Here is a 10,194-nt window from a genome sequence, read left to right on the forward strand (position 1 = left end):
GGAGGGGCTGGCCACTTGGGAGGAATATAAGTCTGTTGTCAGAGGATGTAGGGAGGCAACTAGGAAAGCTAAGGCCTCCTTGGACTTAAACCTTGCAAGAGAGGTCAAGGACAACAGAAAGGGCTTCTTCAAATACATTGCAGGTAAAACCAACACTAGAGGCAATGTAGGCCCACTGATGAATGAGGTGGGGGGCCCTGGAGACAGAGGATAAAAAGAAGGCGGAGTTACTGAATGCCTTCTTTGCCTCTGTCTATACTGCTGGAGGCTGTCCTGAGGAGCCCCAGACCCCTGAGGCCCCAGAAGAAGTCAGGATAGAGGAGGAATCTGTCTTGGTTGATGAGGGCTGGGTCAGGGACCCATTAAGCAACCTGGACGTCCATAAATCCATGGGCCCTGATGGGATGCATCCGCGGGTGCTGAGGGAGCTGGTGGAAGTCATTGCTAGGCCACTCTCCATCATCTTTGCTAAGTCGTGGGGAACGGGAGAGGTGCCTGAGGACTGGAGGAAAGCAAATGTCACTCCAGTCTTCAAAAAGGGCAAGAAGGAGGACCCGGGTAACTATAGACCGGTCAGCCTCACCTCCATCCCTGGAAAGGTAATGGAACAACTTGTCCTTGGTGCTGTCTCTAGGCATATCAAGGATAGGAGGATCATTAGGGACAGTCAACATGGCTTCACCAAGGGGAAATCATGCTTAACCAATCTGATTGATAGCCTTTTATGAGGACATAACACAGTGGACAGATGATGGTAAAGCTGTGGATGTGGTCTATCTATCTCGATTTCAGTAGAGTGTTTGACACAGTCTCCCACAGCATCCTCGCAGCTAAACTGAGGCAGTGTGGTCTGGATGATTGGGTAGTGGGGTGGATTGTGAACTGGCTGAAGGAACGAAGCCAGAGAGTGGTGGTCAATGGGACAGAGTCCAGTTGGAGGCCTGTGTCTAGCAGTGTCCCTCAAGGGTCGGTACTGGGACCAGTACTATTCAATATATTCATTAATGACTTGGATGAGGGAATAGAGTGCACTGTCAGCAAGTTCGCTGATAACACAAAACTGGGAGGAGTGGCTGAGATGCCGGAAGGCTGTGCTGCCATTCAGAGAGACCTGGACAGGCTGGAGAGTTGGGCGGGGAGAAACTTAATGAAATATAACAAGGGCAAGTGTAGAGTCCTGCATCTGGGCAAGAACAACCCCAAGTATGAGTGTAAGTTGGGGACAGACCTGTTGGAGAGCAGCATAGGGGAAAGGGACCTGGGGGTCCTAGTGGACAGCAGGATGACCATGAGCCAGCAATGTGCCCTTGTGGCCAAGAAGGCCAATGGCATCCTGGGGTGTATTAGAAGGGGTGTGGTTAGCAGGTCAAGAGAGGTTCTCCTCCCCCTCTACTCTGCCCTGGTGAGGCCCCATCTGGAATATTGTGTCCAGTTCTGGGCCGCTCAGTTCAAGAAGGACAGGGAACTGCTAGAGAGAGTCCAGCGCAGAGCCACAAAGATGATTAAGGGGGTGGAACATCTCCCTTATGAGGAGAGGCTGAGGGAGCTGGGTCTCTTTAGCTTGGAGAAGAGGAGACTGAGGGGTGACCTCATTAATGTTTATAAATACATAAAGGGCAAGTGTCATGAGGATGGAGCCAGGCTCTTCTCAGTGACATCCATTGACAGAACAAGGGGCAACGGGTGCAAGCTGGAACACAGAAGGTTCCACATAAATGTGAGGAAAAACTTCTTTACGGTGAGGGTGACCGAACACTGGAACAGGCAGCCCAGAGAGGTTGTGGAGTCTCCTTCTCTGGAGACATTCAAAACCCACCTGGACACATTCCTGTGTGATATGGTCTAGGTAATCCTGCTCCAGCAGGGGGATTGGACTAGATGATCTTTCAAGGTCCCTTCCAATCCCTAACATTCTGTGATTCTGTGTATCACAAAGAAGTAGTACTATTTGGACAACCAGGACATAAAACCAGATTTCTAAAAATATTTACTTTGATAGTTTACATTCTCGAGGTATTCCAAATATGTGCAGGTGAGAAGTTCACTCGTCCTTTAATCAACAGGACACTATTCACACATTCCTTGTTTTCTCCATCTGTTAATGGCCTTTTTAGACATTGTTGTAAGTCAAATCATCATGCATACAAGTACCTCCAAGACAGGTTTTTAGCTTCACTGAGATTTGAGGAGGTGCAAGTAAAAACACAAGGTATTGATCACCGTAACATTCAAGACCAAACAGTAAGAATGACAGCTGGTACTGCTTACTCTTCATCAGTGCTCTGTAGGAATGAAGCCCTACAACAGGCACACACCTACAGGACAGCCCTGGACTGGCTGCTGCACTACACTCAATTCACAAGTGCCTGTAACAGGCTGCCTCCTGCTTTTCACCACAGCAACAGGTGACCTGCTTCAGCTACCCAAATATTAACAGAAACAGCAGAGTTATCACAAAATATTTCTTAGTTAGAAATGCAGAGTTTATTTCAATGCACCAATAAAAAAAGCCCAACATCTCCAGATCACAGAACGTTAACACAACAAAAGAGTTTTGCATTAGTTCACTAGTAAGACTTTTAAGAGATCCAGATTCATGCCAATTGTTAGTCAATAGAAACAGCCTTCTAGGACAAAGCCCTTACATTTATAAAGACACCACAAAATCCCTTATAATAATGTAAACAAAATAAATTTTCTTCTTAAACTTTTTAAATTTGAATCCATTCTTTCAGGACTTGCACTCCTTCAAGGGCTTCCTGATGGTGAATGACTGAAAGGGAAAGAAAAAGATTAAGAGCAACTCCAACAGAAACTGTGCACGCTACCCCAGGTTTCCTCTGCTCAGGAGCCCTCCCCCCTGCCTCATAATGCCCCTCCCCACACTGTTTTCATTTACAGTTCATGAATAATGAGAAAAGTCTTGTATTTTACATCTTTGTAAGGAACAACTGCTTTAAGCTTGAAAAGGGGCAGGCAAAAGAGACATCAGCTGCAACAGCTAGGTGAGACACCTCAGAGGCTGTGCTCCAGCTGTGCAGAGAATTCTTACTCTGCCATAACCTACACAGATCCAGTGCCTCATGGCTAGCCCTAAACTATCTCAGACTACATACATTCCAGCACATACTTCTCTGGTTACATAGGAAAACTTGCTTTTTACTTCACAGTGCATCGCAAAACTTGGCAGCTGTGCCACTGAGTGAGAGCCAGCTGTGAGGAGCCACCAGCAGGAATTTAATCCTACCACATATCCATGGTTTGCTCTATACCTTAACATTACTCACTTCTTCCCCAGATTCTAAATTGCTCAGGAACTTCAGAATAGTTGATTCTCATTTGCCCACATTTTCTCTTCTTTTTTAAAATTTCATTAAAGTAGGTTACTGTAGAGTTATTACCATGAAGCTCTGACTACTAGCGGTAGAAAGTGCCCACAAAACTTCATCTTTTCATAGTAGGAAGTGCCCTTAACAATTCATCTTTTCATAGTTCACAAATTAAGACAAGTAAAAACCTTTAAGCTTTTACCCTTGCACAAGTTAACTTCCATAGCAACCACTCCAGAGGCTAGTTCTATGTAACTGTATGGCACACTCCAGTTTTAAGATACACCTACCTTCTCTTTGGAGATGGTGATCTGGACTTTGAGCGACTGTTTAAAAAAAAAAAAAAAAAGCAAAACAATCAACTTGGTACACTTGTATACACTCAGTAACCACTTTTGACCATTTAAAAACAGAACAGTTTGATGTTGTTAAATACATTAAAAGACACCACCCTTAATGCTGCTTATAGCAAATACACCCAATTACAGCAAGAAGCTGCAGTTGAGAAGGGGAACTGCTGAAAGCTGGAGCCCTCAGGAAAAGAACAACATACAGCTTCAAAGCAGCTGCAGAATGATCACAGTAATCCTGCAAAGCAGGAGCAGCGAATCAAGTAGAGGGTCAGGAAAAGTAAGAACTACAGACAGTTGAGAACAAAGGTAGGGAAAGATATGCCCCAAATCCTCTCAAAAACTTGTAGCCACAATCCTTCTGGAAGAATTGCCTACTGTCCACAAAAATCAGATATTAAAAAATACATGAAATAATGTATGAAAAATATTTTAAAATCAGCTATTAAAAAAAAAAAAACCAAAGCCACCACAAAAAAAAAAAAAACCATAACACTCTTCCATCTGCAACTGAAATACTGGTCCAAGCAGAATTTTGAACCATGACAAAAAAAAAAAAAACCAAAAACAAAAACACACCACCACACCACAAAAAAAACCCACACTGACTGCTACTTGTGTTTATACGCTCACCTTTTAGCAGGTAAGCCAGATTTAGATCTACCATGGGACCCAGACCTACAACAGGAGAAAAATAAAGCTCAGCAAAGCAGCCAGTGGCATGCACATACAATGAAAGTTAGCTAAACCAGCAACAGCAAATTCATACTACACAGCATCACAAACCAGAGAGGAAGGCTCTGGTGCTGCAGGCTTTTCTCGAGACATTTCAGGAGAATCCTTTAGCTCTTATTCCAGAGACCCCACTTATCAGAAGGCAAGAGTACAAGCACAAGAAGCTCCCCAGCAAAGCTTCAGCTACCACTTTCACCAAACAGAAGACCTTGTACCAGGCTCCCAGACTTTCCCCCTCTTGCTTGCAAATATCCCTTCCGTAAAGCGAATAATAGTTTCAAGTGTCATCTTAGAAAATCTTTTAATAGCACATTAAGAGCCTGGAATCAGCCACAGGTAAGCATGTGCTGAAGAGCCAATGGATTCTTCAGATCAAGTTCCCAGTGCCACTTTTATCAAGTATAATACAGCTTTTCATCAGTTATGCCAATGAAAACAGCATTTGAGTTTTCTGTTTGATATCTGGCTCCTAATGTGTAAACTATTCCCAGTTCATCTTATGAATTAAAATATACTCAAACAGTGAGACCTCCCTCATACATTTATCATGTTACTTTACCAACTCAAGTATTTGCTGTTACTTAGAAAATATTTGTCCTAGAGTGTCAGAATTCAGGCATGTGGTATTACTAAACATCAGAAAACCCAGTGTTCAAAACAGTCCATTGTTTAATAGACTTGGCCAAAAAGTAAGAGACTTTTATTTTATTATTTGCTCAGAACTGCTTTTAAAGGGTAATCAAGATTCACCATTACCTGGCCTATTAACTTACAGAAATACTGCGTGGACACTATTGGCGTAAGTTAAACCAAGAGTTACGTGCCACTGCTTTGAAACCTTCCTGACAACTATGCTGAGCCATCCATCATCTGTCACAGTTCCTAACACTATACCCAGTAATTTTGTTACTGTATCACAGTTACACAGGATGGAGTCACTCACAACTACCCAGAACTTGTATTTTGTAGCATAAGCATGACTTCCTCTGGTAAGAAGCACAGTAAGGCAGCACACAAGAGCATCATCTTACTACAAGAACTACTGGCAAATCAAATCCTCTTTCTGAGAGGTGCAATAACAAAGCAGGACTGCAGATCAAAAGCTCTAGAAGCAGCAACAATTATGTGCTAGTGTCTTGCTAGATCAGCAGAGAACCAGCACTGGCTAATACAGAAAAGAGTTTTCACAATGCTTCTGTAACTCCAGTCCTGAACTACTGCTTCTCACCACTGCAACTGCAGACCTATGCAAGTCAGCATTCCTCAGAAATTTCAATAAGAGTATCAAGTCTTTCATGCAGGAACATGACTGTCCTAGAGATCACCAAGCAACATCAGCAGTATCCAGACTCTTCCACAGTAGCAGCATGCAATTTGAGCTTGGCTAGTCATCTCCCGCATTACAGGCCTGTATGAGTAATAAGTTAGGACAGCTCGAGTAATAATAATCATCATCCCCTTAAAGGCTCAATATTCAAGTTCTAAAGTAGCAGGCAGACCCCTAAAAAACATTTAGCTTCCCCTGTTCTAATGCAAAACAAAAGACAACTTCCAACTTATCAGCTCTCATGTTCATTGCATTTTCATCCTTCTTACAACTAAGACTTACCACGAAGGCTAGAAGAAAATAATGCAGGAGTATTTACTCTATACCCATTTTCCTCAATTTCCATTTCATCATGGAAAACATCCAGATCCACAAAACCAGGGCTACGTATCAGAGAAGTCCTTCAAAACACTACCTGTGGTATCAGGACTCGTGGTCCTGTTCATTCAGCCCTCCAAACCTCTGAAGTCAAGTGTCCTACCCCGCCATATAATGTAGTTCTTAGCACTACGGCAATTTAATTTGACCTCTCGGAACTGGAGCTGACAAAGCTGAAAAGCTGTAAGCAAGAGTTCAGTCAATAGTAGCAACCTTCTCATTGCTTTTTTTTCCCCCAGCATTTGGGATTTACAAAAAAACACACCAAGAAAAACCTAAGCAGCATTCCCTGCAGGACACAATGCCAAGCATTCTCTACAAGCACAGGAATTAACTAGTTTTCAAAACTTCTCTCCACAGACCTTAAATCATGTATATGCTTTGTTTACAGCTACATACACACAGACTACATATAATAGCCACAGACCAAAACAAATTCATGTTTATTATAAGAAACTGACCACTACTTTAGCCTCTGATAATACATAAATTCTTAATTTTAAGTGTGAATAGTTATGCTGCACAACCTTCCAACCCCTTTGAGCCAAACTCCCCTGGGGAAGGAAAAAAAAAAACCAACCACAAACCCCCCCCAAAAAAAGAAAAAATTATTATTGGTTTGAATTAAAACAAGTATCTTACCTGCTTCGAGGCCATACAACAGACCGGGACCTTGAGCGTGATCGGACCTAGATCTAGAAACAGTGAATAAGTTCAGCTACTACTACATGATTCATACAGCTAAAATAATATTCTTTGGCTTTTATGATACTGACCTCAGAAAATTTTGTTGGAACTATTTGTTTTGCAGAAGTAACATTTATTATTAGAAAGGTAACATTTGGCCAGTACTACCATCCATGCAAGAAATCCCACTGCCCTAGTCAACTAAGCATAACTACTCCCTGTATCCTTGAAGCTGAAGTAAGAAACCTTAACAATAGATCAAGGCTGTAACTTTGGTACAGTATAAAAAAAGCACAGGAAGGGCAGTTCCAAAGTTATATGCTTAAGTTTTTAACTTCAGAGAAAGCATTCAGATTAGCTCTCAGGGATGTAACACCACAAGGGTTCCTGCAAACACATGGACCACAAAATATAAACTCCCAACAGTTACATCCCCTTCAACAACATTATCAGCTTAATAGAAAACACATACCTTGACCTCCTTAAAGAACCAGACCGAGATCTGCGGGGTGAAAATGATCTATACCTACGAGGGGAGATTGACCTGGACCTGCGGTAGGAAGCTGACCTTGACCTACCAAAAAACAAAAAAAAACCCAACAAACAAACAAAAAAAAACAAAAACAAACCAATCTAAATTACTGCAAGGTACTTTTCGCTAGGACTACAGAAAGAGGTGGAACAGAGAGGGAGGAGTAAGAAAAAGAATGAAAACAACAGCCAGAACCCTACCTCCTACCACGACTCCGACTGCGTGACCGAGAATACCTTCTTCCTCGGGACCTTGAACGGGATCTAGACCGGGACCTGGTTTTAGGTTACAGAAAACATGTATCAGGAAACAGCTGCAGCAATCGGTGCACATGAGGCCCTGCTGAAGTCAAAACTGATTTCGGACAACTAAAAAAAAAAAAAAACCCAAACAAACAAAAACAGAACAACAAAAACACACATTTTTCCATCTGTGAGCTGGAAAAATCTCTGGGCCTACTTGTCTTGAGCATTTTACTACCTAGAAAAATGTTAAAAAGCTGAATTACATTGCAGAATTACATTAAATAGAAAAACACTGTAATGCGTATTTAAAATAAACCCTTGCAAGTATTGCAGTCGACCCTCTTGGCCCAAGGTCTAGCAGATCTAGACGATCTAGAAGTATCTATAGCCGATCGCTGCATCTAGGTGTTCTCTTCAATCTAACGACGATCAAACTGACAGCCCAATGAGCCAGGGTGAGGCTTGATTGACGCAAGAAGATTTTTCTAGGTGGGAATGTGGTCAATCTGGTGTTCCTCTTTCTAAAACCGGAGGGGGGCCCCAACTGAAAGCCAATCTACTGTTACGGCGATCACCATCTCAAATTTCTGCCCTTAAATAAGGTGAAGCTACGTGTAGATGGCTCGAGGGGATCTGGCCTCTTATGCTGATCACCTCAAGGTCTAGGAGGATCTTAAGTGTCGGATTTGCAAGGCGCCTCAGCATGAAATCTTAAGGCTCGTGACATTCTGAATCAAGGCGACTGACTCAAACGAAGAAACCTGAAAGGTTTTGACCAGGTTGATTATTAGGATATTAACATTTTATATGTATTAGCAAAAAAAAATGTGATATACACCTGCTGACTTACAACATTAAGAGTTAAAACTGGCGTAACATTCTGTTCTTTGCTAGCAAGAGCTACACAAAGTGAACTAGCGAAGCAACCCAGCCACTGTGCCCCCACACATACCTGCTCCTCCTTCGCCGACTATAGCGGTGACAATCATAAGCATAGTGGCCTTTCTCACCACACTCATAGCATCTGTCATTAGGGTCAAAGGGGCGCCGTGCAGGAGGCCTGTCGTAACGGGAGCGACGAGGCATCCCCGTTGACACTTCCACTCTAACCCTGGAGCCACATATTATCCTACAAGACATAGCACGTATAAATCACAGCGACACTTTTCTCCCCTGTACTCGTTATACACAGAACGGGTATGGGTGATTGGGGCGGGCTGAGGTCAGAAACTGCAGCCAGAGCAGCCAAGGAGGTTTTAGGCATGCATACGTACTTCCCATCGAGGCCAAGCACAGCATCTTCAGCATCCCTCGGGTCCTTCAAACTCCACGAAGGCAACCCCGGCGGGTTCCTCGCGATCCACACGGTTCTCAGCGGCCCGTAATAGCTGAAGGCTCTCTCCAGCTCGCCTTTGCCTGCGCCTGTGCCCAGGTTCCCCACGTACACCTTGGTCTCTGCCGGGAGGGACGCCATGTCAGGGCCGGCCCCCTTACAGCGGCCGCTCTGCGCAAGCGCGGCGCTGGACACGACGCCGCGCGCGCGGGTCGGCCACCACCCCTCCCCCCGCCACCCCAGGTGCCGCCATCTTTGACACCGCCTCCATTTTGCTGCGCTCCCCACCGAGGCAGTGCTTTCCCTCCTCCCGCACTCACCCGGCCCGCTCTTCGCCAGACCGGCGGCCCCCACGGCGGCGGCCTGCCCCCAGCCTCTCCCTCCTCGGCCTCTCGGCGCCATCTTCTCTCACAGCCGGCCGCCAGAAGCAATGGCCGCCTTTCTCCCATCCTCAGCGCGGCGCGAAAGCCGTTATCCCGCCGCCGTCAGCAGCCCCCCTCTGCTCCAGACCGTCCCCGCTCCTGCTCCCCATCCCCCCCTACCGTAACGCCCGTAGCGCGACATCTTCCCGGCTACAGGCCCAGCCCCACCGCACGACCCTTATATAGAGGAGCCGCCGCTGCGACTGCGCGCCGCGCCACAACCGCCGCAAGGGGGGCGGTGCTCTGGTCGCTCGGCAACGCGGGGCGGGGCGAGACAATCCCGCTCCTCGGCGCCGGAAGCTTCTCGCGAGAAACTGCGGCGGGCCGGGTGCGCCTGCGCACTGCGGCGCGGGGCCGAGGTGGGGTCCGGGTGGGCGGGACGGCCGGGGCGCGGTCCGTGGCTGGCTGCCGGCAGGGCCGCGCCTCTACGGGGCGGTTTCCGCCAGGGAAGCCCGTCGTGCCCGCTGTGGAGCCTCCACGTCCTTTGTGGCCGCAGCCACGTGCCTCCCCCGGGGCTCGTGTCGCCAGTGAGGCCCCTCACGGGCACAGCCAGCCACCACTTGCCCGCAGCCAGCTCCGCCGCCCATAGCGCACCCGGAAAGCGCTGTGCTGCAAAGAGGGAGCAGAGGAGACAGGAACCGCTTTTTTCCAGTCATCACCGCTCACGTGAGGCCAGTAACTCAGCTTCTGGCCCTGCTGAGACTGGAGGGGAAGGGGCCTATCGTTCCCATAGGAAGGAGGGGGAGGCAATACCTTCCTTGTAACGAGGCACGCCCAAGCTGTTCTTAATCTCTCAAGCAAAGTTTGACCTGACGCTTGCTCTCACACTGAACACATCCAACTAGCCTTGGGTGCC

The 10,194-nt window shown here is 46.2% G+C and overlaps 1 protein-coding gene across 2 annotated transcripts; it reads right to left on the minus strand.

Moving 5' to 3' along the window:
• Positions 1-2,461: 2,461 nt before the first annotated feature.
• LOC137664356 (serine/arginine-rich splicing factor 7-like) lies at positions 2,462-9,575 on the minus strand. 2 transcript variants are annotated; one of them, XM_068402303.1, is made up of 9 exons: positions 9,459-9,575; positions 8,858-9,038; positions 8,536-8,712; positions 7,539-7,613; positions 7,275-7,380; positions 6,762-6,808; positions 4,313-4,357; positions 3,620-3,655; positions 2,462-2,773 (listed from the first exon to the last, which is right to left on the minus strand). In XM_068402303.1, exons 1-9 carry the CDS (start codon positions 9,478-9,480, stop codon positions 2,749-2,751), a joined length of 714 nt encoding a protein of 237 aa, XP_068258404.1. In that variant the 5' UTR covers positions 9,481-9,575; the 3' UTR covers positions 2,462-2,748. The 2 variants fall into 2 exon arrangements, 1 of the variants encoding a protein (XP_068258404.1); XR_011048283.1 differs by lacking the exon at positions 4,313-4,357 and having other exon boundaries at positions 2,721-2,773; positions 6,762-7,380.
• Positions 9,576-10,194: the final 619 nt, after the last annotated feature.

This window comes from Nyctibius grandis, chromosome 1 (genome assembly GCF_013368605.1).
Source record: "Nyctibius grandis isolate bNycGra1 chromosome 1, bNycGra1.pri, whole genome shotgun sequence".
Taxonomy (NCBI): domain Eukaryota; kingdom Metazoa; phylum Chordata; class Aves; order Nyctibiiformes; family Nyctibiidae; genus Nyctibius; species Nyctibius grandis.

Excerpts from the sequence above, each read along its gene's own strand:
- LOC137664356 (XM_068402303.1), bottom strand. The coding sequence starts at position 9,480 with ATGTCGCGCTACGGGCGTTACG. Across the intron at positions 9,039-9,458 it reads GTCGCGCTACGGGCGTTACG|AGACCAAGGTGTACGTGGGG; the intron begins GTAGGGGGGGAT and ends CCCTCCCGGCAG. Across the intron at positions 8,713-8,857 it reads GTGCTTGGCCTCGATGGGAA|GATAATATGTGGCTCCAGGG; the intron begins GTACGTATGCAT and ends TATGTCTTGTAG.